The sequence below is a fragment of the Podarcis melisellensis genome (assembly GCF_964234715.1).
Source record: "Podarcis melisellensis genome assembly, chromosome: 6".
In the NCBI taxonomy this organism is placed as follows: Eukaryota; Metazoa; Chordata; class Lepidosauria; order Squamata; family Lacertidae; genus Podarcis; species Podarcis melisellensis.
Window position 1 is genome coordinate 29,748,522 of NC_138538.1, and position 27,927 is coordinate 29,776,448.

A 27,927-nucleotide genomic window follows, 5' to 3' on the forward strand; every position below is an offset into this window, starting at 1 on the left:
CAAGTTGGTTGGCCTGATTAAGGTATTGTGCTACTATGGATTATAGAATCTTTCTTGTGGGCCGATATAGCGTCCCTAAACTTTTGTGTTCACAGGGTTGCTTAGAAAATGCAGGTGAAGTGCTTCACATATTCTAACATTACTAATTATTAGTAATACTGTAATTATTACCTTATTATATTATATATGCACATAATATGCCGATTATAAAAAAGTAGTTGTTAGTAATATTTCGTACACAACTATGGCTTAATTGAAGAAAGGCTTTACATGTAGCTATCTAACAAAGCAAAAGGGGGGGGGCATTTAAAAAGAACCTCACGTGCCTTTGTGTCTGCGGAAAGCGTCGCACAAAATACCGGAAGTCCTGGCTTTGACTGAAGGGAGGAGATGACAGCTTCTCCTCTCCGCTCCTTACGCGCTTCCCTCACCCGCATCCCTTTCTGTGAGTAAAGCTGCTCGCAATTTACGGCCAAAGACTACGTTTCCCATCAGCCCCTGGGGAATGAGGGGGGAAACGGGAAGAGGCTGGCGCGTACTCCTCTCCCCACCAATCAGGAAGCGGCTAGCTGTGCGCGCGCGGCCGGGCCAGCTGGGGTCGCTGCGGAGCAGCCCGGGAGACGTTCCGTTCAAAGCGCCTGAGAGGAGGGGCGCTTCCTGTTTAGCCAGAGGCAGGAGCGGCTATGGCGGCGGCGGCGAAAGGAGCAGGAGCGGCGCCCCCGCTCGGGGCAGCGGGCCCGGATCCCGGAGCGCCGGGGCGGGCGGGAGCCTGCAGAAGGCCGGCCAACATCCTGGCCCAGCTCCGGCAGGCGCAGCTCAGTGGCCGGGGCCTGTCGCGGGGGCCGCAGGTACCGCGGGGCTGAGGCGGGCTTTGTGGGAAGGCCGAGGCTGAGGCGACGCCGACACGCCACCTCCCTCAGAAGAGGCTCCGCTCGGCTCTCGGGAGACGGGGCGCTGGCGGCGGGAAGGACGAGGCGGGGAGCGAGGCCGAGCCACGTCCCATTCTAGCCTTGCCTTTTGCACCTCGCTGTGGGGTGGGAAGTGGGGGGCGGTTTTCGCCCCTGTCCCTCCCTCGCGTGTGATGCCGCCCCTTTGTCTCTCCCCACCCCCATACCCGCATCCAGGAGGCGGCCCTTCTGGGCACCCGTTGAGGCGAGCTCGGGCAATTTTATCCCACCTCCCCCACCCTCGGAAATATGGGAGTCCGCCGCTCGTCTTTCTGGGCTCCCTGGGAATCCTGGAGTTGCTGCTGCGAGGCCTGCTTGGCTTCCTGGTCTTCAACTCTCAACGGCTTTTCCGTTAATAAGGCCATTGCCTCTTTGGCATTTGGTGAAATCCGGTACCTTTCCCCCAGTAGCATGCAGTCTTCGATGGAAAGGTGTCGTCTTGCCTTGCTCGCCAAAGTGTTTTGCGCGCGCACCGGCGTCTTGCACAGCCCCGTGGCAAGGTATGACTCCCAAGCAGGAGTCAGTTGGCAGAATGCAAGAGCACCGTGTCAACTCAGCACTCGCTGAGTCAACGTGTGGCAATTCTGCTGTGTTCCGAGAGGCAATCTTAAAAGTGTGATCTTTATGTAGCAGACACAAAGTCTGGCAGTTGAATTTATCACCTACTTTCCTCCATAACAGCTGCCACGTTTAGGAGCATTAGGAAATAATAGTGTCCAAGGACACATATCAAATACGTTTTCTTTATTTAGTAGAACTTAAGCATTGCAGGGGGAAAACGACATATGATGTTAATACCATAAAAACCTGAAGTACTAACATTGCAAATCTACAATGTTGATTATCGATACTGAGCTGTGAAACCCTAATTAAATCATCATTACCTGAATAAGTAAGACTAAAATTGGGCATCAGGCAAAGGTGATATTGGGCTCTGAAATGGAAGAATGGGAGATGCTCAAAGGAATGGATATTTATACCCATTTTTTTCCTTTGAGGGAGATAATTTTTTCTAATCATTTTCATTTATTTGAAGACTACAGTCCACAAAATACCCAACTTCAATAAAGGTCTATATTTTTTGCTTTTATAAGTATGTTTGTTGTTGCTGATGATGTTCACCCTCTCTTCTTTTTTCCCTGTATCCCTTTATTTCTTTTAACTGAAATCACCTAAATAAAACATAAGTATTAAATTTAAAAAATGAAAGGATTCAATAAATCATGTCCACAGCTTTGGCAGTGGTTTTGATCAAACATAATTTACTGTCATCAAAGCATAATAATTTTAGTAGCATCTAAAACAACTACATCAAATACAAACAATTGCTATTTTAAAAAAAGTATCTGGATAAGAATTACATGCACAGTATTAAAACCTAAATTTTACAGGGATGTGTTTGACTCATATTGGAGCGTACTAAAATTATCAATGTTAAAAATAGCATTTGCTGTGAACACAGCTTGCTTAACCAATACATAAAGGTGGATTAATTAAGTCAGGCCAATCAAGGGTTTTTTTATATAATGGGAGACATAATGGTATCGGTTCAAGATAGGGAGTGGGAAATAGTGATCTACCATTCTGGTATGCAAGTCTGTCCTGTCTCTGAAAGGTGTTACAAAAATAGAAAGATGCCTTATATTCCCATTTCTGTAAGTTTAGTTGGATTGCATTAGTATAAGGAAAATCAGTCATATGGACTATTGCAGTGTCCTGGAACCAGCCAAAATGAAAATATTTGACACAAATATATGTGAAGTTTTTTGAAGAAATATTCCTTTGTATGTGATACCTCACAATACACAATATACCAGTAATTTAATGTTGCAATCCAGCACTGAGCTGGGTACACCGAAGCCTGCTGTTTTCAGTGATTTAAAGGAGTTTTAACACTGTTGGATTATGATCAAAATGCACAATATAAATGTTAAAAATTATATTCCTTCCTTTGAGCTAGCTGCCTAAAGTGATTCTTTTCTAACTTGAAAATAGAATTTACTTACCAGGATAACCTAACTTGCTCAGTTCTTTTTTTGTCCTTCAGTGAAATATGTTGTGCCTATCCTACTTACCTAAGTCATTTCCTTTAGTCATTTCCCCTAAATACTAGAAGAGTTCTGGTTTGATGACTAGTGGAAAAGGTGGCATTGATCTTGTAAACTCCTAGTTGGGTTTCTTTGATGAGTTTTGAACCTTTGAATCTGTGCTGTTTTGCTTGTATATATTTCATGTTTGATCAGCATTCCTTTCTCTTTTGGCACAATAAACTAAATTATATGGAAATTTACATCCAGAATTTTAAAAAACTCTTCTCTGAAAATGGTGGAGCCAGAAGCTTTAAGTGTGAATGCTGAATTTAAAATACTGCTTTATTCTGCTCACAGGGACTTCTTAAAATAGAAGTCCCTGTGAGTTGGGGGGCGGGGAAGCTGCAATGGCCCAAAGTTACCTATCTCTGCTACAACACTTGAGCATGGAGTTGCTAGTCAAAACGTTTTGTGTAGAAGGTTCTTGTCACTGCTTTGTTGCAAGATTGGGAATGAAAAGAAAATTTGAAGCATTGATTCTTTTCCACGGTAATGGAATCTGCATTTTAATAGCATTATCATGGGGAGGGGAGAATTCATCACTGTCATGCACATTGCATTTTCTGCATGGGCATCATCACTACTGCACATTACAGTCACACACATCTTTTCTGGTGCAAGTGTTCACAGTACAGAAACTGTGGTTTTCCAGCTCAGGTATGCATAACAAAAGATACTTGTAAATCTAGTTTGTTTGTTTTTCTTATAGTGAAAGTTATATCTGTGAAGAAAAATCATAATGTGAGGAGTCCTTCTATCTTAAAAGAGCTGTGGTGTTAATCCTATCTAGAACCTGACAAAACTGATGGCACACATAAGCTGCTCACTTGGCCAACATCTAAATGATGTCTGTCTGTTTGCACAATGGGATTTCTAGTTTCTCTTCTCTCCCCCTAAAATCTGCTGAATGGTCCCTGAATTTCCCCAGAGCAGATTTGGGGGTTGTGTTTTGGGGGTCCATGGGGAGGAAATGAAGGGAAAGCCCCATTGTGTAAGCAGGCACCTACTTCCGCTAAATTAGATCTCACATCTTGACAAGCAACCCTACTTAGAAAATTTATTTTAACCCTTCAGTGGTTATTGAAAATCTAGAGTATTTTTAGTGTGATAAGGCTTCCTAATTTTGATAAAATAAGGTAAGGAAGATGAGGATAACACACTTGTGGAGAACTAGAGTAAGTTATATTTTGGATATTGAAAGTGCAGGATAATTTACAGACTATTAGTTTATGAGTCTAAAGATAATACAGAATGAAATGACAGTATCCCATCAGTGCAAGGATTGATCCTTGCACGGCTGGACTTTCCTGATACACACTCTCCAAATCTGCTCTGTAAGGTTGAGGAAACCCTCTGGAATTGGTTTAGGGGGAAAGGAGGGGGGACATTCTGTTGCACAAGCAGAAATTATTGCACAGATAGAATGTTCATATAGCACTATGTTGGATACAACCCTTTATTTACAGTACTATCAACATCTGTGAATTTATAATTTCTCTGTGCCAATGACAATTTAAAAAAACAACCCATTCTTTTCATTTTTATAAAGAAGATAATAATCTACGAAAGAAAAATATAGGTGGAAGATATAGCAGGGAAAGCAATCTAATTTTCTTTTTGTATTAGTGTTTTTTATTAGCAACAAACTAGTCAACAGTTGCACATTGTTAACATACCTCACCATTATCACTACTCTGGCTGATAACTTTGCTTATTTCCTTTGCAATACTCGTATGTGAGAGCTGTGGGTATTATTAATATCGTATAGTTATAACAGAAAGCAGGCAATCTCTTGATCTACAGATTTGATCTAGGTGGCCTTAAAAAAGATCACATTCAGGGCCTAGCTGTCAGTTTTCAATACTATGGAAAATATTGCTGGTGGATTATTATTTTTTAAAAAATGTTTTGGAAATTCAGCGCTAGACATTGGCCTACTAGAGAATGGTAAGAATTTTTAGGACTGTTCTTGAATGGGAAAAGCTTTAAGCAAAAGAAATGATGGGGTGGCTTGGTTTTTACCACTGTTTACATTAGATGACAATGTTAACCAGCTGACAAACTCACAATGATATCTGAAAACAATAAATTTGCCATTTTACTGCTCATTCACCCAGTTTAGATAGATCCTTTCAATGCTCTTACTCATTTTTGTTTTGACCTATCCAGATCATTTTGGTACCATCAACTCTAATTTATGAACAAGTTAAAAAGCACAGGTCCCAATATCAGTTGTTGGGGAATTTGCAGAAATCTGCTTTGGCAAGTGTTAGGACAATTGGAACACGCACCTATAAGTTTTTCTTATAAGTAAGATGCAGTGAACATATGTGGATTTAATACATTAAAAAAGTACAATTTTCAGTGAGTAAACCATACTAGTCCTGTTATGAGTATCAGAGTATTTGATTAAACATCACTGGCCCCATTCTTCAAAATGTTACAGTCTGCTTGGCACTAAAGATCTGTTGTAATTAAGGTCACACAGTGTTGCCTGTATCAGAATACAGAACCCTCTTTGTATCCAGATTTTCACGTGAATGACAACTGAATTTCCAAATCTCACTTACAATGAAAGAACTTATATTCTTGTGGAAGCATTGTTAACACCATTACCTGATATTTAGAATGCTTGCTGGAGAGATGGGGACAGTGTTTAATTTCTAAAGAAACATTCAGGTACTCAGACTTATACCATGAGTTTTATGAGCCCTTCTTAACAGAGTGTGGGAAGGGTGAGGAAACTTGCTTAGTGGAAAGGAAGGGACATACTGTGTGAGCTCAGGGACACTTTTAATGTATTCTTGTGGGTCAGTAGAATTAACTGTTGGCTTCCAAGTTTGAAGGCAATTTGTTGTCTCTTCTATATCAAGAAAAAGAAGTTTCTGCATGATTGGGGATGCCTGAACAGACCTAGTGTAATAGTGAATATCAGATACAGTGAGCTCACAATTTGGGTATAGTGACGAGTTTCCAAGACACAAGGTAGCATGATGTATGCTCTGGGGCAGTATAAAATATATTATATCTGAGAAATGTGTCAGTCTCATCTTTATCTTGTCTTGTAGCTCACAGAAGCTTTGCTAAAGGAAAGAGATAAACAAGCAAAGTGGAATGGAATTCCCTTGCTCTTACAGAAGCTGTATGAGAACAGTCATCCCAACAGTGATTTATCCCAGTGCCAAGGCATCTTAAAGGTAATGTTTCTTACTGACAGACTGATGCATGGAGCAGAATCCATTCTCAGTTTCCTCTGATATTTTAAGTCAATTCATAAGCTATGTGTTAGTCACAGATTCTCTCAGTGGCCCCTCAAATGCATGTGCTCAGCTGTTTCCATCTTGTGCATAATTATATGGACTGCTATCAGAGCCCTCATTTGTTGTCTTCCTCCACTCCCAGCTAAACCTCCTCAAAGCTTTAAGCTTTCTTCGTACAGAGGATTCTCCAACCCTTTGTTATTTTTTCCAGAAGAGTAAAAAGGAATTGAGTATTGGTTCAAGTTCTGCTCATATAAAGTGAATTTCAACAAATGTGTTTCGCATATTTACTTAGAAATCATTTCTTTTCCCAATCTTGCATGTTTGGCATTTCAGACTACATTGATAGAATAATTATGTTTGTTCTGTTTTCTGATATCACATTTAGCTGCTGATGCAATGAATTAATCTGTATTTGTATATTTTTTGATGAAATCAGCTATCTGGTGCTGCAAATAGATGTTTTGAAAATCTCATAAGTACCCTCAGTAACCTTCTGCAACTACTTTGAATAATATGCTTTGATATGAAGTATCTCTCAGTACTTGCAACTTTAACTTTTGTTCCCTGCCAGGAGATTTCTCCCCTCCTTTCAATGGAAGCTATGGCATTTGTCACAGAAGAGAGAAAGTCTGCTCAAGAATCCACTTTTCCAAATACATACACATTTGACTTATTTGGAGGAGTTGATGTAAGTGGTTTCTACTTTTTTTAAAAAAAAAATGCTGTAGCATATTGTCAAATACAGTAACTAACACATTGAGTGAGGCATTGGTAGTAGGAATAATTAAATACTAATACTATTGTTCAAGACAAATAGTACAGCCATAGGAAGGTTTGGTTACCCAAGAAAGCCAAATTTAAAATGTAAGGAAGGGATTCTTCATTACAATAGGAATATTGTGTTTTTGGAGACTAAAGTAACTTGGCCTTTTGGCTTAGAAAATGAAGGCTTAAGAGAAAACACAATTTCACTCTACAAGTTGAATAAACACTCACAGGGTGCAACTTTAACCAAGGTTAAAGTTATGTGATCTTGGTGTGTTTCTTCCATTCTTTTGGATTAGGGGGGTGTAAAGCAGCATGGATTTGCATCACTTTATTGGATGCTAGGAAGGAATCTCCCTCAATCAGATTGAGTATCACAAGGAACGGGAATGTTTTCTCTCTAGCAGGAATGACTAACTAGCAGTCCATGGGTACTTGTAGCATCAAGAGAGGTAAGGATGGAGGGCACCAATACAAAAAATCAGAAGAAACCTCTAGAGCGTAGAATCTTGGCCCTCTGGGTTTTTTCAGACTACAACTCCATAGTGTTAAAAACTGAGATATGAAAGATAAATGGCACATTAAAGCTAGGTTATGGGTGCAACAATGGAATGTCTAGGTGTGTTTTTTTTATAACAAGAATTCCGAAGCTGAAAATGAATGAACTGCAGCTAAAATATTATGTTCATTTTTTACATGGTCTTCTAGTCCTTCACCCGCTCCCCCCATATATTCTTAAGAGGGTCTCTTCTCCAGTCTTCAGAGAGTAGCTGGAAGTGGGGAGGCAGAAAAATGTCTCCCTTTCCTTCTACTCTGCAGTTTTAATCTGAAATCTTAGGTGCAGTACTGCACCCAGAGCTCAGAAATTGCTCACTCTAGTGAAATTCCCTATCACAAAATGTGCCTAGAACAGTGGGAGTTTTGAACACTGCAACTCCAACAATCCTTGATCATGCTTATAATCTGGAGGGCCACAGGTTCTGCACCCCTGCTGTAAGTGGCACTAGAAGTGTGTGACTTACTTCACCCAGTATATTTTGAAGTAAGACTCTTCATCAGAGGCACTGCGTATTTTTTGTGTTGCAAGGTAAAGGCATTCTATATTAGACGTCTCATAACCTGACTGGCCAACTGTCCTTCAGCATTTCAAAACGTTTATGGGGCACCCATAATTTCAGTGCTAAGAAAGTTGAGGGTTGTCATGGCTCAGAAGTGATATTCAATCTTCTTGAGAGTCATAGGATCCTGACGTATATAATTAATACCTAGCCTCTTGAATCCAGTATATTAAGTACAAAGTGTCTAGTTTCCTTTGGCATATTTCATAACCAAATCTTTAATCTTAATAAAGCTTCCATTTAGTGGGAGGCTGGCTCTGGCAATGGAACCCCTTGTCAATACATGAGTGGCCGTAATGAATGGGTCTGTGATAGAGCTAACTAAAAGTTGTCTATAAATTAAACACAAGGTCATAGTTAAAAGCTTGGAGAGCAACATGTCTGTATCTTAAAGATAAATTTAGAAAAGCACGCTCTTTTATTACTACAGAATCTTAATAGCTAGCTTGAACTAATATTGAAACTAAGCTATTTCACACTAAAATATGGAGCTGCCTACTACATCAAAATCTTTTAAATCCTCTTCAATGGGAAGTTACAAAAACCGTTTATCTGTATAAGCTACAATTTTACAACTAATATGTGCAAAGACTGAGTAGTGATGCCGGTTGATATAACATCTCGATCAGATAAGCTACAGGCAGCGCAGATTTTGCTTTTAAGTAGCCTATAGCTTTTAAAAGTTGCAATGCATTCAACATCTATGCAGCCTTCACAAGGAGAGGCCACAGGCGTATATTATAGAGTCCTGTCCTCCTTAGTGATAGAAGGGTGGCTCGTGGTCCAGTCCTGTATGTTGTGCAATACAATTGCATCCTGTGCCACTACTGAAAGAATAGACTGGATGCCAGCCCTGATTCTTGCTCTGGGATAGCACCAGCTATTGGTGCTACTGTGTCAACAGATAGGGAGGACAGGGTGGCTTCCATAAGGTGCAGGAATGTGCAACGCCATTTTCAAGGGCAGGAGGTGCCCCATAGTCCTATAGATAGCTTTGCTACAATTGTCTGGAATGTTTTCTGGGTGACATTGTTTCCTTTTACAATAGTTGCTTCTGTCTTTTTTAACCCCTTATCAGTCTTATCCCAAGTCTTTCTTTGAAATGGAAAAGAAGGGTAATATAAAAGGGTGTGTGGGGTGAATAAAAGCATCCATTCTTTTTAATTCACTTGACTTATATTTATGTAAGTGTGTTACTGTATTGAGTTTTCCCAGTGTGTATATTCAGTAAATATTAGTAAGTATATGTGTATCTTTAAAATATTAATACATGGCAGGGGGAAAGCTTGCCCTGCAAATGTAAAGATCAGTAGACTATCCATGTCCTCTGCAAATGGCATTGCCTCAGAAGGGGAGAAATGTTGTGGGAACTTTGCAGCATGCATGAACGTACTTCTCATTCACATTAAAACTATAGTTTCTTTTAAAATGTCATTGCATTGCTCTTGAAATATGACTATTGTTTTGAAGAGAAGCATAGTAAAGTAGGACACTGGATGTTTTGTGCAGTACAATAGAGTGGAATTGTCATTTTTTAAAGTAGTTTGCTTTAAATTTCAATATAGCCCCCAAATTAGGTGCCTTTTTTATTAAAATGCATCTATATAAAGTTGTTATGTATCTAACTTTCACAGCTTCTAGTAGAAATACTTATGAGACCAACTCTTATTACACAAAAGAAGAAGCAGAAAAGTAAGTCAATAATATACTTCCTTCACCAAATCTTGTTTTGTTTCCTTCTCTTCTCGTGTCCTGATAGAATAATTGGTCACTAAACCAAGTACTGGTAGCAATACTTGTTTGCTAACATTGTGTGTGTGTTTTAATGATGTATGAAAATGAAGTTTTATCACACAGTTCCTTAACTTTTATGGTTGCAGAGGTGATAAATGCTGGTAAACCATGTTTGTTTATAGGATTAAATACTGCACAATAAACAAAGTATATAGGCAGTGAACATAGCACATCCATAAAACATCATTAGACTACTTAATAACATCTGGATAGTGATGCACAATAACCAGTGTGTTAGAGGACCCGCTCCCCAAACCCTGGAGGCAAGCCCAAGTCTTGTTGGGTAGCAGTAGCCAAATGACCAGAATTAAACACCAACCACTGTCATCACTCCTGTGAGTCCACCAGTTTTGGCTAGGAAAATCACAGAGCTTTACAGAATGTCACCTAAGATTTGAGAAACAAAATACTAAGAACCAGATTTTCTGTTCCAACAATACATAAGCCTCCAGGAGGTTATTCAGTAGCAGTTTGTCTGAGCAGCCAAGTCCATGGATTTAGTTCTAGAAATCTTACTCAGAAGAACGCACAGGAAATAGGTGAAGTAGATTTCTTAAAAATTAAATTAAAAATAGCTTTTTTAAAAAAATAGACTCCAGTATCCCAGTGAAAGTATAAGAAAAAACCATTGTTAAGACTACAGTTGTGAATTACAAGACAGGATACAAAGCAACAAAAGCTAGCTTTCTTAGGCTAATACAAACAATATCAGCAAATGGACCAGCGCTGCTTACTTATAATAATAGGTACAGAGTTTCACAATCCAGACAAGCTAAATGCCCTTTCATTTAGAAGCAAGGCTAGAATCACGTGGCATATATATAGGCTCAAGGTAATAAAAGGAAGTCAAAGTCTCACAGTTTCTTGTTTCATGTGGTGTTCAGAACAGGAATATCACATGATATCTGCAGTATTTCTGTCAGCCATATAAACTTGATGTGAACGGATTGCCTACCTGCCCTAATAATAGTTGTCATTCCTCTGTGTGTTCAACTTCGATCAGATCTCATTTTTATTGGATTTTAGCAGCTGAGATACTTGCTGGATTTTTTCATTTGGGCTGTTAAATAGTGTGGTGACGTATGTCTTTGTTTGTGGTTGATTGTTCAGGAAGCATTAATCAGTTTTTTCTATTGCAGTAAGCGATGACCTCATCAAGGATTGTTTAAGCATATTGTACAACACTTGTATATGTGTAAGTTATATTTTCTGTTCTGTCAATAATTTTTGTTTTGTGATACAGCTAGGTTTAGGGGATTCTTGGTCTGGCAGAGAAAAACATTCAAAGCATTAAATTAATGTTGCATTTCACAAATTGCAGTGTAGCAAACCTGTTGCTGCTTGCATTTTGTCTAAACATCTTTTAAATAAGGACTCATTGCTATTTATTGCTGAAGTGTTTTAAGCCTTAATGCAGTGGCTTGCTGTGGGAATCTTGGTCAGCATTCCCTGTTTAAGACTCTTTTCAGTTATGTATGCTTTTTAAATTTTATTCTGGAACTGTATGAGTCATTTTATGTTAGTGGTAGTATTTGGACTGGTTTAAAAAAAAATAGAAACTTTTTATCAATGTAAAATTAGTGTTGAAAACTAGAGTTGAGTTCATGACATTAAATGTTGCATGAAAACAAACCAATAATTCCTGTCATTCACATTACATTTGTATGCATTGGCAAGACTATTGGATACTTTACTTAGCTGGTATGCACTTTTATACTCACGTCATTTGAGCAGCCTAGCTTTCCCTGTTGAGAATTTATTGTTCTTCTAATTAAAGGCAAAGAAAGCTGGAAAGGTTCAGAATCCTATGTGGAAGGAAGGCACTTTTCTCAATTCCTTTTTTAATTTCCACTTTGCTGCCTCCTGGGAGAGCTCTGTTTTTCTATATTATTTTAAAATTATATGTGATGTTTGCCTCAGCAGTGTTAGCTTTTCCTCATGTGTATATGTGGTTTCTCATTATTGTAGACTGAAGGAGTCACTAAACGATTGGCAGAAAGAAATGATTTTGTATTGTTCTTGTTTACATTGATGACAAATAAAAAGACATTCCTACAAACAGCCACCCTTATAGAAGACATCCTGGGAGTAAAAAAGGTTTGTTGATAATGTAGCCTATACCATCATGTTCTCATTTAATCTTGAAAACTCTTTAACAGCTTGTAAGTAGAAGTCCCTTCTCAGTTCAGTAACTGGGGGGGGGGGAATACTGTATCCTAAATGGAAAAAGCCATATTACTTGCTCCTAGCCTGTCTTTCCTTTGTAATGTTTAAGAGTATCTTGGCAGCACCTCTCCTAACTGTAAAATGAAATTTTGGGAAGGCATCATGTAATAGCAAGGCTGGGTACTTTTTATTGAGCCTGCTGAAGTGAGTCCCCATTATACATCTCTGCATGCACTGCTTTGATTACCCCATTCACGCCTTAGCTAGCTTTCTGGTCTCAAATAAAGTAATGTTGTGGGTAGCACTATGCCCACTTCTGGATACTGGAATTTACAAAGAAAATGGTGAAGCAAGTGTGTCCAGAGAATAGTGACTAGGGTGGTGTACAGGGTCTGCAGGGAGAGTTGGAAAATGGGTAGGTTTGGTGTGGATAAGAAAAGGTTAAGGGGAGACATGTCTGCTGCCTTCAAATACCTGAAGGGCTATTGCATGCATTGTTTTTTGTTGTTTGAGAGCTAAGAGCTGTTGGACAGTGGAATGGACTGCCTTGGTGGTGGTGGGCTTGCCTTCATTGGAAATATTTAAGCAGAAGCTGGGCAACCAGTTGTTGGGGATGCTGTATTTAAGTTCTGCATTGCAGGTCCTTCTTTGATTAGGAAGTTGGATTAGGTGATCTCCAAGGTCTCTTCTGATTCTGAAATTCTGTGATTCAATTTTTTTATCATGAGCTTGGAAATGCATTTATTTAGCACTTAAGTTTTATCAGCAGATTTAATTAGATCTCCCTTTTCCCAGTTCAAATAAATTGTGCACAGATGTCCTTGAGACTCTCAGTTTCATTATAAGATAACTCTCCAAAATGTTTAAGCTAGAAGCATATTGCAAAACTGTTCTTTTCAATATTCAGTATTATTATTTTAGCTGCTAGTGCTAAAAGAATTAAATTCTTTTAATTTTCTAGAAGTCCAGAAAGTGGGGAGGTAGCTTCATACCCCCATCTAATTAAAGAAAAATAATAAATTATTCCTGCAATTAATAATTTCCAGCCAATCAGCATGGAACAATATGCAGTTTTGTGGTGAAGTACAGTATAATTTGTGGACTGTTTATTAATGTTAATAATATATCAGAAGTAAGTGTTGATAACTGCTAAGAGGGTCTGCCTTTGCTGCTGTGCAGCATGATCTCTAATACATTACTTAGATAGAATAGGAGCCCCTGGAAAACTGTTCTCCTATGATAGGCTTCCATGTTGCCTAGGTAAAGTATTCTGTTCCCGCCCCAACTTGTCAAGGTTGATAGCAGCAGCCCCACATGATCAGAACTTCTGTACTTTGCTGGGGTGACTCCTTTGTACAGACGTATACAAAACATTAGATCCATTTTAAGTACTTGCTATACAGAATCTAATGAGCCACATAGCAAGTAATATAAAAAGTAAAATGATTACAGTAAGCCCACAACTTGCATGCAATTTACTTGTGCCCATTCAGTTTTACATGCTTGGCAGAAAAATAATTTTTTTTCAATAGAAAGGGGGTGGGTGTCTGGGAAATCCCAGCTGCCATTGAGCTCAATGTGTTTTGACTAGATGTGATTTTGGCTGTAGGCATGATCCCTGTAACATAGCCCCACATAAATTGCAGACTTACTGTAGTTATGTTAATGTTCTTCAGAGTGGTAAATTAAGAGATTCCTATCTCTATATAATGCCCTATCTAGGAGTTTGCCAAAAAGTGTTAAGTGAGGTGAAGACAGAGGTGCACACCAGCTCCTTTTCAGACCTTCAGCTGAGTGCATCTTAGGTTCCTGACTGCAAATGCACTTTGAATTGAATATTAATGCAGTTAGACTCCTCCTTGTAAATGGGAACCCTGGTTTCCCTATCAGTATTCTAAGCACATTCAGCTGAATATGTTCAGGATTCCCCTTTGTCTTAGGGACAAAATGAAGTGCAGGTTAGCATGTTTAGGGACATTGAGATCAGTGCTGCCTTTCTCCACTTCTAGCTAGTGGTTTCAGATGGAGATCAGAATAGGCTTTTAATCTGCAAGAATCTTGGAAATAATATCTTTGCTTAAAATTTTTTAAAAACCATCTATGGGTCACTAGCAGTCAGCATATCGCTTGTCATGTTTTAGGAAATGATTCAGTTGGAGGATATCCCAAACCTCTCCAGTCTAGTCTCTAGCTTTGACCAACAGCAGCTTGCAAACTTCTGCAGGATCCTTGCAGTTACAATTTCAGAACTGGACACAGGCAGTGATGACAAACATACACTTCTTGCAAAAAATGCTCAGCAGAAAAAGAACATGGGTCCTTCTCGGGCGGAAATTAATCAAGGTAAAGCATCCTGTTTCTGAAATTAATATGTACTCAAATTGATATGTACTCAGTTAAAGTATTTTAAGATGGAAGTAAACTTGATTTCATTTGGATTTCTAATAATAGTTGTTCCATCAATTTAACATTTGTTAATCCTATTTGCTTCTTGTCATAGCTGCGCTCCTCAATATACCAGGCTTCATTGAACGACTGTGTAAACTAGCAACCAGAAAAGTTTCAGAAACAACAGGAACTTCAAGTTTCCTTCAAGAATTGGAGGAGTGGTACACCTGGCTAGATAATGCACTTGTACTTGATGCACTAATGCGTGTGGCAGGTGAAGAGACAGAGCAAAGCAGCACAGGTACCTGCTTTTAAATTTACTAGAACAGCCATTTAATAATCTGGTAGCTTTATCACCTGTAGATCTGCGTGTGGCCTTGTCTTGCACTGTACTCTTGCTTTGACATTTGCATACTGGAATGGAAGCACGTGTGCAGCAGTCCCTAAAGACTGAAAAGACTTGTGCAAATACCTCAGGATGGTGTGTTCAGTTTCTGCTACATTGGAGAAACTTAACATCTTCTCATTTCCTACATTTTTGTTGCATTGATAACTATTATATAACTACCTCCTTGCCATTTTTTTTTTTTTTTTTTTTGTCTTTTAGAATCTTCAGATGAGAGTGGATTTGCCTCTACTTCACCAAGGAATCAACTTCCACAGACCATGAAGATTATGCATGAGATTATGTATAAGCTGGAAGTTTTGTATGTCCTCTGTGTGCTTTTAATGGGCAGGCAAAGGAATCAGGTGAGATTCTGCATCAGAAGTGTATAGTGAATTGCAAGCAGTGGCTCTGAAAATTCAAATGGGGGTCCAGCTATTTAAAATCCTACAATCTTTTCAAACTCTAGACCACTAATAATCTTATCTTCTAGGAAATGGATGCTTGTTGATTCATGTATCTTGCACAGTGATCAGCTATAAGGTTTTTGGTTGGTGATCTAGTAAGAATTTAATTTGTATGTGCCTTTATGTTCTTTTCCATTTGGCAAGTACTTTGCATTAAGATAGGCAGCAGTTAAGGCACCCTGCTTTATGCAAATACTTTGAAATGAGACTTTTGGCTAAGGAAGTCCATGCCATGTTTTATGCCAGTCTATTTTGGGATCAACAAACTCACACTAAAAAGTTTCACTTTAAATTTTGAAATTTGGTGCATTGTTGAAAACAAGTAGATTAAAATGAAGGGTGCAGCCACTGCAGAAGCACTCTTGAAACAACATTTTCTTCATTCCTATTCATTCCTGTGGGGTGTGCAGAATAGAAATCTCTAATGGATATTGCTGGATATTGAAATATATATTTTTCAGAGTTAATTTGTGTGTGTGTGTGTGTAGATTATGATTTTTATATTTATATATATAATGGGCTATATTTTGTGGGGAGGTGGGGGAGCTTTAAAGAATAAACTGGCACAGTTTATGGAAGATCTTAAAACAATATACCTGTAGTGAATATACCTGATCATCTTCTTGCCTAGGTTCACAAGATGATTGCAGAATTCAGATTGATCCCTGGCCTTAATAATTTGTTTGATAAATTGATCTGGCGGAAGCATTCAGCATCAGCCCTTGTTCTGCATGGGCATAATCAAAACTGTGACTGTAGCCCGGTGAGTATTAGGTTTAAGCTGCTGCATAGAGTATGTTCTTTTGAAATGGCCCTTAAGAGCTCATATGTAATAGCTGTTAATAATGTTGATAGCTAGCCTCTTCAGTTGTTTTTCATACTAGTATTTTTTTCTGATTGCAATGGTAACAGCATCACTCTCTAAAATGGCTTAAATATTTTTTAAAGCCTGGAAGTCGTGAGTTGATGTTTCTACCAGTCTGCTAGGAAGGATAGTCTGTAATGTTTCTTATAAAATAAATTCTCAACTTCTTTCTTCTGTAGGATATTACATTGAAGATTCAGTTTTTGAGGCTACTTCAGAGTTTTAGTGATCACCATGAGTGAGTATAGAATGTTTGCCATAAACTTTGTGGTGGCACTTCATGTATTGCTGAATTGATGGAACATCATATTTGAAGTAACTCGGATAATTTAGAACCTCCTTAAAAGTAACATACAAAGAATATGTAATAGTTTTGATCATGTTTTGCTGTTACACTTCCAAGAAGTGAGTAGAAAGATATTGGGAGGTATTTGTAAAGCACATTTTGGGAGAGACTATTCAGTGGCTGCCAGCATGCAAGGGACCAAAAAATGGAATGCAGCTGTTTTGTCAGAGGACACTTTCAAAGACTAGTTTTGTCAGAGGACACTTTCAAAGGCACTATGCGCATGAATTTTGAGATCCTAAACAGATTGCCCCAAATCTAAACTTATATTTAGGGCATTCTTTATCAAAAAGTTCAGGGGGAAAGGAACTGGAATTGTGAAACTTGGCCTTCTGCTATTTTAGGAGTTCCTTTTTCACAATTTCCTTTAATATGACAGTATTCAGCTAAATAATTACGCAAGCAAAATGATTCCTGCTTGCGCAACAGAAGTTTGTCCCCCCCACACACACACCATCCCCAAATCTGTGTTGGGGGGAAACCCCAGAACAGGGGGAGATGGGGGAAGGGGAGACATTATGTTGCACAAGCGGAAGTCATTCTGCTTGTGCAAGGAACTACCTAATGCTACTTTGAATGCAACCTGTAATTTATTCTGTGGGTTCATTCTATGGATTCTCAGGGCTCAAACCCAAATTGTGAGATTATTTGTCCAATATAGAGTTAAGTTTCTGTAAAACTGAACAGAACCTTGATACCACAGAAGAACCAGCATAGTTGTGTGCATTTTTGCAAAGGGAATATAGATGATGAATTACAGAATCAATGTTTGTAATCACTCCTTCTGTCCTGATTTTTATAATAGGAACAAGTATCTGCTTCTAAACAGCCAAGAGCTTAATGAACTGAGTGCAATATCCCTCAAAGCCAACATCCCTGAAGTAGAGGCAGTTGTCAACACAGACAGGTAGAGAGAAGTGCATGTATGTTTGTATCATTTGTTCTTTCTGAAAGTATGGCAAGTATCCTATTTTACCAGGCCTGTCTCTTGAACCCTTGCAATAAGTTGGGTTATCTCTAACTTTGTTAGTATGTTGAACTAGCAAAAACGTGAATCACTCACACAATGCAATGGCATCTTTCTGAAGTGTATATTGGACATCTGGGTGGGGCCACATATGCCCTTTAGGGATTGCTTGCAGTCCTTTACAATCTGCTTCTACCCCTAAAGCCAACTCTGTCCCTTTTGAGGCAGAACTTAGGTCTGTTTATTCAGACCTGTGAACACTTAGCAGCCAATGTTGGCTGGAGAGTGAATGCATAAGCGATGGATTTTGAGAGTAGAGGTTGCAAATCATAGGTAGTTTTGATAACTGATGGGAACATTCATGGGAAGCAGGAAAAGGATCACATAGGACTTCATAAGGAATTTAATTAGCATATTTAAAGTATGCATACACTTATACAAATGAACATATTTATTTATATAATGCCCTTTATACCTATATTTCTGCTTAAATATTTATTACATACAAATTCCAAATTGGGTCACGCTGACTTCCTAGTGAATTGCTGCACATTCTGTTTATGAATGTAGCTTGTGCAATGCTTTATGTTACCCCGTTTGAGGTATGGGACATTCTTTTCCATCTAAAAGGGCACCGCATTTCAAGAAGGACACTGACAAACTGGAACGTGTCCAGAGGAGGGCAACCAAAATGGTCAAAGGCCTGGAAACGATGCCTTATGAGGAACGGCTAAGGGAGCTGGGCATGTTTAGCCTGGAGAAGAGGAGGTTAAGGGGTGATATGATAGCCATGTTCAAATATATAAAAGGATGTCACATAGAGGAGGGAGAAAGGTTGTTTTCTGCTGCTCCAGAGAAGTGGACACGGAGCAATGGATCCAAACTACAAGAAAGAAGATTCCACTTAAACATTAGGAAGAACTCCCTGACAGTAAGAGCTCTTCGACAGTGGAATTTGCTGCCAAGGAGTGTGGTGGAGTCTCCTTTGGAGGTCTTTAAGCAGAGGCTTGACAACCATATGTCAGGAGTGCTCTGATGGTGTTTCCTGCTTGGCAGGGGGTTGGACTCGATGGCCCTTGTGGTCTCTTCCAACTCTATGATTCTAAGAGGGAACAAGTTTCACAGCTTCACCCTTTTCATAGAAACAACAGATTGAGTTTGTGGGCAATAGCAGCATACATTATTTTTTTAAAAAACAAAACAAGTAGTAGCAAGATGTGGTCCTTACTGCCCCCTTTCCAAGCTATTTGGCCTGGAAAATAATGTTGCTGTAGATGTCAGTTTGAAGGACAAAGGTGCGAGCAAATGGACTTCAACCCTCAGATTCCTAACATTTGAGGATTCATGGGACTGATTATCGTTCATTTGCCTAGCAGAGAGTTCAGTTGATATGGAATGATAAACCAGGTAAGGTGGCCTCTGTGTTTTAGCCACAGGCCAACACCATTCTGCTTTTGCTTGTTTTCATAACTTCCCTATAATTACACATTGTGTAATCTTGTACATCTAGAGACATCTGGAAAATATAAGTATTTCCATATTGGCTACCAAAAAACCCTGGGTGTAAAACTTTTTTAAAAAAATTGAACTAACATCTGTTGGGTTAGAATATGCAAGTTCTGAGTTTGAACAGTTCTGAATGCCGTGTAATGGAAAAGTAACAACCCGTTCTTGTGCATGTAAGCTCAGAAATATCCTACATTCAATGAGGCTTAGATTTAGACTGTAGTCATGTTTTATTTTATTCATAAAATATATACACCACTTGATTACAAAAACAAAACCTCAAAGCGGTTTACAAAAAGCTAAAACAATAAAATTTGTAGTATCTGTTTGTGAGAGAGCACAAGGTTTTTACAAATGCAGGTTTTCTTCTTGGGCACTTAAGATTCAATCCCATTGAAAAGGTTTTTAGGATTACAATAGAAAATTCATTCACCAGCAGGGGGTGTTAGACTGTAATGTTCCATGGAGTCACAGTATGTTCAAAATACACCATCCATTTTGAAATACTCAGGTATTGCTGTATAGAACTGCTAGATATTTTCTTAATAAATTCCCCTTCAACCCATTGGTTTACAATTTCTCCCCATGTTTTAGGAATTTAGTCTGTGATGGGAAAAGAGGCTTGCTGACCAGACTTCTTCAGGTAATGAAGAAAGAGCCAGCGGAATCATCATTCAGGTGGGCTCTGTTATTACTACATTAAGCATAGTGTTCTGTTGTAGGAAAACTTGATCTTCAGAGTCCAGAGAGAAAGTGGATCCTTGCCAACTATTAAAAAACTTCAGTTTTGATTAGTTTTGTCCTTGAATTGAAAAAAATTGAGGCCAGCAGTGCTCAGGGATAGGGGACCTTCTCTCAACATGGTTTCTACCCTGCCCATGACCTTAAAGTTGCCTAGTCTCCAAAGATGTCTTAGTTGTTTAAGCTTTGCATCCTAACTAGTGATACACATAAGGAAGATCCACATATATAGCCAGTTTTGCTTTGCTTTCCTTCAACTGTTCTCACTATCAAAAGAGCATGTCACATAAAACTGTTTCCACTTTTTATTTACAATTAACCAGATGTTTCTTAATATAAGGTGTTAATTTTATTTTATGCACCAGGTTTTGGCAAGCCAGGGCAGTTGAAAGTTTCTTACGAGGCGCTACTTCTTATGCAGATCAGATGTTCCTGCTAAAGAGAGGGCTCCTAGAGGTATTCTAAATGTTTACTAAATACATATGTTTGTGAAGCATGCTTCTAAACCCTTAAACCCTTGATTTCGTAGAGAACATGGAGTCTTTACTAAGAGTTAATCAACTTGTTAGACATTGTCATAATCTAGGGTTCAGTCTAATCTTCTGAAGTTTGTCACTTTACTGTGCTCTGTGTCTCTGAAACACCACAGTTATAAATTATCAGGCTTAATCCCCTAGCAAGTCAAAACACCTTCCCGTAACAAGTATAGGAAGTCAAAGCCATTTTATTTCTGCCTGCAGAAAGCAAAATGTGAAGCTTATTGTCTTTATGGTAATATTTTTCTCCTTGCCAGCATATTCTCTACTGCATTGTAGACAGCGAATGCAAGTCACGAGATGTGCTTCAGAGTTACTTTGATCTTCTGGGAGAACTGATGAAATTCAACATAGATGCTTTCAAGAGGTTTAATAAATACATCAATACGGATGAAAAGGTAAACCTAAACCCCCAGAGTCCCAAATGAATCCTCAGCCTTATAATATATTGGAATGCCTGCAAAGCCTAATCACTCTACTTTTTTAGTTTCAGATATTTTTGAATCAGATCAACAGCTCACTGGTTGATTCCAACATGCTGGTTCGTTGTATTACTTTGTCTCTAGATCGATTTGAGAGCCAGTCAGATATTAAAGGTAACTTTGTGGTCTGTTCTGAGACCAAGAAATTGTTTTTAAAATATGGGCAACTATGTCCATAACCATCAGGGATGTGGTGGCTTCTGAAAATCCTTTTGGAATTATTGGGTGCAATGATTGGCTCCTGGTCCATGGCGAGCAGGTACATACAGGGTCTGGCTTTTCCCCCATGCTGCTTAGCAGTGGCGTATTTGCTGCACTGCCAGCAACTTCAGAAAGATTTTCAGCAGCCACTAAGGCTTAGATGAATTTATGATAACAAACAGGTAAAACTCCTAGTATCTGTTCACAATAGATAAGCACCCATTGTTGCTACTGCTTCTGTTTTCGTCTGAGTTTCTTTGAAGTTAAAAAAGTGGTAATTTTAATGGGCACTTCATGTGGTTGCTTTTCTCAATTAACGAACAGTGGATAGAAACAAATATTGGCAAAGCTGTTAGTCCTTTCAAAAATGATTCTTGGCTCAGCTCTTTCAACCTAACAAATGGCTTGTCTCCTACAGTGGCAGAAGTCCTGTCTGAGTGCCGCCTGTTATCCTACATGTCACAGATGTCCATGAGGATGTCCTTCCTTTTCCGGCTTATTAATATTATTCATGTACAGACGCTCACACAGGTAAAAAGCTGGCACTGGCCACTGATCTCCCATGGAGCATGTGTAAATAGATTTTGTATCCAATGTGATGTTTTCCTTTAAGTTCCTAACATATTGGACTCTAGTGTTCCATAAATGGACTCTGGGAATATCTGTTAGTTTGAGCCTTTTATATTTTTTATCCTTATTTTCTTTACTATAGGAAAATGTAAGTTGTCTGAACACAAGTCTAGTTATCCTAATGCTGGCCCGAAGGAAGGACAAACTTCCCTTCTATCTTCAGACACTGCAAGAGATGGAATACACCAAGAAATACCCTGGATTTATCCTGAATAATTTTCACAGTCTTCTGCGTTTCTGGCAACAGCATTACCTCAATAAGGACAAGGACAGCACCTGCTTAGAAAATGTATGTCTGTTCCAGTTGCTTTGGAATATGCTCTTTATATTTTGTAATTGTGGCCCAGTGGGGAAAGAGTAAAAGAGATAGATGATGTAATGACAGTGCTAAGGCAGTGTAATACAACAGCAACATGAGTGTCAGGGTGTATTTTAAGAATATGCGAGAATTGAACGCTCTTAGGTGGCTGTGTTGGGCTCTTAACAAAACTAAAGCATTTTTTTTGTTATTGTAAGTGTCGCAGTTTCTTGGTAAGCCAGAACAGACTGTGCGCTGCCTCAGAAACATTCTGCTTCCTCTGATGCAGGCTACATCTGCATTGAAAAAGTGAGAACTCATGTTTTGTGTAGGTGGATCTAAACTGGACTGAATTTCTTAGCTATAGCAAAACAGTGCTTTCTATGTACCTATGCATTTGGTCCATGTTAATTTGAAGCAATAACCCAGCATTGTCTGGTACTTTATATAGTAACTAACACACACACACATACACCCACACACACACCATGATTAGCATGGAAATGCTTATGCTGTGTTCTTGGCCAGTTGTGGCATAACATTTTTCCACTGGAAGGCAGTTTTTATAACTTTTTATAGTAAAATACATATGGAAAACATAATTTTGGTCTCCCTGGAGACATCTGGCCGATTACTGGATGGGGGATGTCCTGGTTCAGGCCAGAAAGATTGTTGTGCTACTGGGCTAATTTTAAAGTTTCACTTGTTGGCATATAAAGCCCTAAACAGCTAGGAACCAGGCTGTCTGAAAGATCGCCTTTGCTGCCTGTCCACTGCAGTTATCTGTGGTGCCATGTGTGCTGGAGGTTTGTTTCATGGTAACTCAGAAGTCCTTTAGCACAGGGTCTTGTGGAATACAACATCTGTCAAAATTAGGCAGGCTCCAACAATTGGTTATATGCTAAGAAAACTACTTCAGTGGGTTTTCCCAGATTTGATTCACGGGCAGTATCAGATTTTTTTGTGGGGGGCATTATATTTATTATACATTGCTGTGATATTTGTTCATATTCAGCAGCTTATTTATGAAATTTATAAAAAATTATAAAATGGTCATACTGATTGCAGAATTTCTGCATTCTAAGAAAATTTGCTTTCCTTTCAAAAGAACATGCTCCTGAAAGAAGACTGGGCTAAGTTGCTCTGAATTCAATTTTAATTCCTAGTTTCCCTGTGTTTGATAATGGGTGGGGCCAACATGAAGTTTCTGTTCTTGGTAGCAAGTTATTTGCTAGATACAGCTGCATTTTAGTGGTACTTGCTGTTGTGCTGTAGCATAAACTTTTTTTCTACCTTCTTTACAGAGTTCATGTATTAGTTTTTCCTACTGGAAAGAGACTGTATCTATACTACTTAGCCCAGACCGGACATCACCTTGTGCCATAGTTAGCTACATTGACGAGGCATACATGGACATGGACAGAGATTTTGCCGAGGAGTAATTCTTCAGGCTCTGGCTTCCAATGGACTGTGCTTCAGAGGGAATCTTGCAGACAATGGATTTTCAGGGATATGCTATGTGCACAAACTTGGAACTATGGAATGTTACCATGTTAAAGTTTTCTCTCTCCATCCCCTGCTCTCAGCACTGTTTTGAAGAGCAAGACATCACCAACTTCCTAGTCAACATATTCAGGGAATGCTTGTGTTCTGTCCGAAATTGTCTGCAAAAAGCCCAGTCTTTTCTGCTCACTGTGGCTAGAATCCTTTGAGTTTGATAGATGGGATCTTTCAGATGTGCAGTTGTTAGCTGTGGCTTTTTATCCTGGCTACCAGAATTAGATGTTAAAAGTGCAATCAATTTTTTGGGCCATCCAAACAAGCCGATTTTTATGGGCACGCCAGATGCACACCAGCCACATTTAAGCCACTTTTAAAAGTTTCTATTTTTATTGCTTTTTCCTTTGCATTGGGATATAGAACTGATTGTGTGTGTATTTTGTTTTTAAATTCTTGGAGATAATAGCTCTCTTCACTTCTTTGCAAACTACTTTGGGATTGTCTCCTACAAAACTTGTGTCCAAACCCCTTATTTTATCTTGTTGTGGTATTGCATCCAGAAGTATCTCTCTCCGTTCTGTGGAAATCTCTTGTCTTCAGCTGATTTTACAGTGTGGTCTAGAACAGGCATACATTGTGGTGATGGGGTTAGTCTTGGGAGCCTAGCTTTGACTAGGCACTAATGAATTGAAATTAACTGATTTCCCCCACTCTAAATATTGCAGCCTGACCATTTTGTCAATAAATAACCAACTCAAGTTGAAAATTTATTCTGCAGTCCTGCTTTGGCTGACCATAAAATCCGCTCTTGAACTTTTGCTATTTGGAAACCTAACACTCTAGGCTAAAATAGCAAAATTAACACCTTTTATTCCAATTGTGTATATATATTTATTTATTGTTCCTGAAGTGTAATAGTTACTGGAAGTGGCTGATCTTCTCCTAATGATACATGCATTAAATGCTGCCCAGTGATTTTGGTTTGGGGACAAATTGCTCAACAATATCTGAGTTTGCTCAACAATATCTGAGTTTGCTCTTGTAACTGCTGGCATTTAAACAAGTCACTTGGAATATAAGCTAATATTTGAAGTCAGAAACTTTCTGAACATTCTTTTCATTACTGTGCTAAAGCACTTTAAGAAGCTTTAGCAGCCCTTTATCTCCCTCAGTTTAAAATTACTTTGATTGTCCCTTAATGTGTAAATGTATACTTCTGGGAAATACTCATATAGCACAATATACCCCTGAAAAGTCTTGTGTTAGAATGCTATGGCTATGTGGTATTTTCCTCTATGAAGGAAAACCTTAAATATCAGAACCAGTCTTGGTTCAGAAAGGTAATTTCCAGACATGGAACTTAACAGTAGCTGGGAAAGCGGAGTGCTTGACTATTCTCATCATCTTTACCCTGCACTTTTTGCTGCACCTTATTTTCAGATAACGCCATGGAAAGAACAGCTGGACTGCAGCAGGTTTGTTTACAGATACTATTTTAATATATATTTGCCTCATAAAAAAACAAAGGCACTTGCTTCCAGAATAAAAAGTATAGTACTGTTCTATCTCACAGTACTAGTTGCTCTTTGGTTTAAATCAGGCGTCCTCAAACTCGGCCCTCCAGAATTTTTTGGCCTACAACTCCCATGATCCCTGGCTAGCAGGACCCAGTGGTCAGGGATGATGGGAATTGTGGTCTCAAAACATCTGGAGGGCCAAGGTTGAGGAAGCCTAGTTTAAATAATCTAATTGGTTGGGCATCTATTGAAGGAACAGCGCAGCACTTTAAGACTGACCCAATCTGTGTTCTCCTTTGTGGTATGTTAGAAATTAAAATGGAAATATGGGAGCAAATTATGTATCTGCTGTGCAGGAGCAACCAGCCCACATCCTTTTGGATTTTTTTTTTTTTTAAGGATATGTTAAAATTTTCATCCCAAGGCACTATTAAACTGGCTTTACCTGACTCCACATGCCTTTGACAGTTATCAAATGAGTCCAAGTGTTGAGGTAACTTTTTATAGCAGACATTTGCTTCTTGGTTTTAACCTGTTCCTTCTTGGGCTCATCCTTTTTCCCCTTCCCCAAATTCTAGGTTATATTTATGCGCTGATTCTATAAATGTAGTAACCCTACACTTCAAATTAAACGCTATGTATTAAAAGGCTCAAATGAGACTGGATGCCTTCTGAGTCGTTTTAATTATTGCATCCAGTCTGCAACTTACTAATTTTCACCCAGTATATATGACATATTTCCTTGTAATTGAATGGTCAGGCTGCTTTGTTTCTTTTATGCATTTGACTCAGGTGAGACTGATCCTTAGCTACTCCTGGGAGTGGCTTGGTATCGCCCACCATGTTCCTCTATTTGTTTCCAGTTTATTGGTCTAGGCCCAGGGGTAAGGAACTTGCAGCCCCTCAGATGTTGCTGCACTACAGCTTCAATCAGCCTTGGCCATAGTGGTTAGACCTGATGGGAGTTGGAGTCCACCAACAATTAGTAGGCCACCTGTGTTCCCTATCCCTGTTGCAAGGAGTTGAGCTGGGTTTTTTGACTCAGGCTGCACCATTTGCCTTTTAGTTCTTACAGGGAGCTTGTATGCCTGAGAGATCTCCCGCCACAGCTTTTCTCATAGAATCTTCTTTGCAAATGTTTAGAGACTGCAATGGTAGGCTTGGATTTAAATGCAAACTGCTTCAAGGAGTGATACCGATGAGTGACACTTAAATGTGGCTGAAAAACAAAAAAGGTCACTGTTGGCTGTGTTGGCTTTGGTTTGGATTTTTAATCACTAAAGGAATGGAACTGCTGTGTGGCAAGAGGGTGGGCCTCACCAGGCCAACAAATGTTCCTCGAAATTTAAAGTATCTCAAGTGGATTAATGTTCATGCTGCCCAGATTAATGCTGATTTACTAACAGCACATAAATGTATTAAATGGAAACTATTAAAATAATTTTATTTTAAAAAAATATGCTAGTGAAGGTCTTTACTTTTTCTGCAACAGTTCTCATAGTCACGGAGCTCTTCCTATAAATAGCATGGATTGGGTATAAGCAAGTGGACTTCACAGTTGTAATGCTCAGGTGGAGGTTTGTGAGTTGATGGGTTAACAATAGACACACTGAAATTATCAACAGGTCTATTCTTTGTATGGCTGGAAGTGATTACCACCCTTTTTCAGCAAGTCTTAAGGACCCTTATGGTTGGTGCCAATTCTCCTTTAGTGTAGGATCTGTTGGCATACTTGTGTGATTGTGCATAATTCTGCATGTTTTGGGAACAAGTACCATTAATGTGGAAGCTTGCAATCTGAATATGCTTTGAGAAGGGATAGTTAAGGGGAACTTGGCTGCCTCCTAACCACCTTCAGTAGGGATATGTCTGCTGTATAATGTAGCACGGTATCTTTGCAGCCCTGGGTCAACTGTATTATTACTGTTGCATAACTATCATTAGATGCCGTATGTCTAAGAATTAAAAACATTGGCTTCACAATGAAGGTTGCTCTTTGTCAGGTAGAACAATACATTTCCCCTTTGTGTGGGTTCTTGAGTTGTTTTTCCAAAAGACCTTAGAGTGTCCAAAAAACTTTGATCTATAAATACTCCATGATTGAAGTTATCACATCTGACCATGTTTCCTTACCTGCTGTACTTGAGAAAACACCTCTATCACCACTGGAAGTCAATTCTCTACCGGGCCATCCTCCACTAAGTAGATGGGGAAAGTTGCCTACTGATGGAATTCTTAGAAAAGGACTTTGAAAGTTCTTCCTGCCATATTTCCATTTTAAATAGAGGAATTGTCATAGTGAGAACAATAGTCCACCCAATTATAAATAGGTCACAGCCTTCTCATGAATGCTAGGTTTTATTCACTACAGAGACAGTGATGGCTGTTGCAGCCATTTACATCTACACAATGACATACACGGTGAGAGAAGGGATGTTGCACTGCAGCTTCTTATTCTTCATACTGTTAATAAAAAAACAGAAAGTATGTTTCAGAGTAGCTTGCAGGAACTTCGCGGAGTCCCAACCGCTCCCTCAGTCTTTTCCTTCCAAGTTGCAACCCAAGGATGCAGCCACTGCTCTTGAGTGCTGACTTGTCCTACTTTCCTGGAGTGGTAGAGCTTGGTCATCTTCCAAATAATATTAAACCATAGCTTAGCACTATGTGTGAACCCTGCCCTGCACCTCAACTATGAATTGTTTACTGCTAATAAACCATGATCCAAAGCCATGGTTGTTTGTTGGCTTATGAATCCTGGTTTGTTTTAACTGGCTTGGTAATATGTGAACCCAGTAGCTTAATGCTGGCTGGTTTGTCTACCCCTTTCCAGAAGCTCTCCAAACTACAGAGGCATAAGGAAAGAGCAGCTGGAAAATAAAATAAACCAGATAAACAAGGCATGGCTTATCATCTGGCTTAGTGGTGGGTGGGTGTGGTCCAAGCTATCTAGAAACC

The 27,927-nt window shown here is 39.1% G+C and overlaps 2 protein-coding genes across 3 annotated transcripts in view; one reads left to right on the top strand and one right to left on the bottom strand.

Annotated features, from left to right (window-relative positions):
- The first annotated feature begins 668 nt into the window (after window positions 1-668).
- Window positions 669-26,429, top strand: TRPC4AP (transient receptor potential cation channel subfamily C member 4 associated protein). The gene is made up of 19 exons (XM_081916798.1): window positions 669-848; window positions 6,106-6,234; window positions 6,872-6,988; window positions 9,818-9,875; window positions 11,117-11,172; window positions 11,946-12,074; window positions 14,285-14,486; window positions 14,644-14,832; window positions 15,139-15,281; window positions 16,015-16,146; window positions 16,428-16,486; window positions 17,400-17,501; window positions 19,662-19,745; window positions 20,174-20,264; window positions 20,602-20,742; window positions 20,832-20,940; window positions 21,446-21,558; window positions 21,740-21,946; window positions 23,260-26,429. Exons 1-19 carry the CDS (start codon window positions 684-686, stop codon window positions 23,395-23,397), a joined length of 2,364 nt encoding a protein of 787 aa, XP_081772924.1. The 5' UTR covers window positions 669-683; the 3' UTR covers window positions 23,398-26,429.
- Window positions 26,430-27,311: 882 nt separating this feature from the next.
- The window catches only part of MYH7B (myosin heavy chain 7B), a 52,956-nt gene continuing 52,340 nt past the window's right edge, over window positions 27,312-27,927 (bottom strand). For both annotated transcript variants that reach the window (XM_081916587.1, XM_081916588.1), the window contains one exon: window positions 27,312-27,435. In XM_081916587.1, coding sequence (XP_081772713.1) covers window positions 27,424-27,435 — 12 coding nt within the window. In that variant the 3' untranslated portion in view covers window positions 27,312-27,423. The remainder of the gene's footprint in view (window positions 27,436-27,927) is intronic.

Coding starts and splice junctions, on each gene's coding strand:
- TRPC4AP (XM_081916798.1), top strand. CDS start 684: ATGGCGGCGGCGGCGAAAGGAGCAGGAGCGGCGCCCCCGCTCGGGGCA. Junction 12,075..14,284: donor ACATCCTGGGAGTAAAAAAG/GTTTGTTGATAA, acceptor GTCATGTTTTAG/GAAATGATTCAGTTGGAGGA. Junction 15,282..16,014: donor TGGGCAGGCAAAGGAATCAG/GTGAGATTCTGC, acceptor CTTCTTGCCTAG/GTTCACAAGATGATTGCAGA.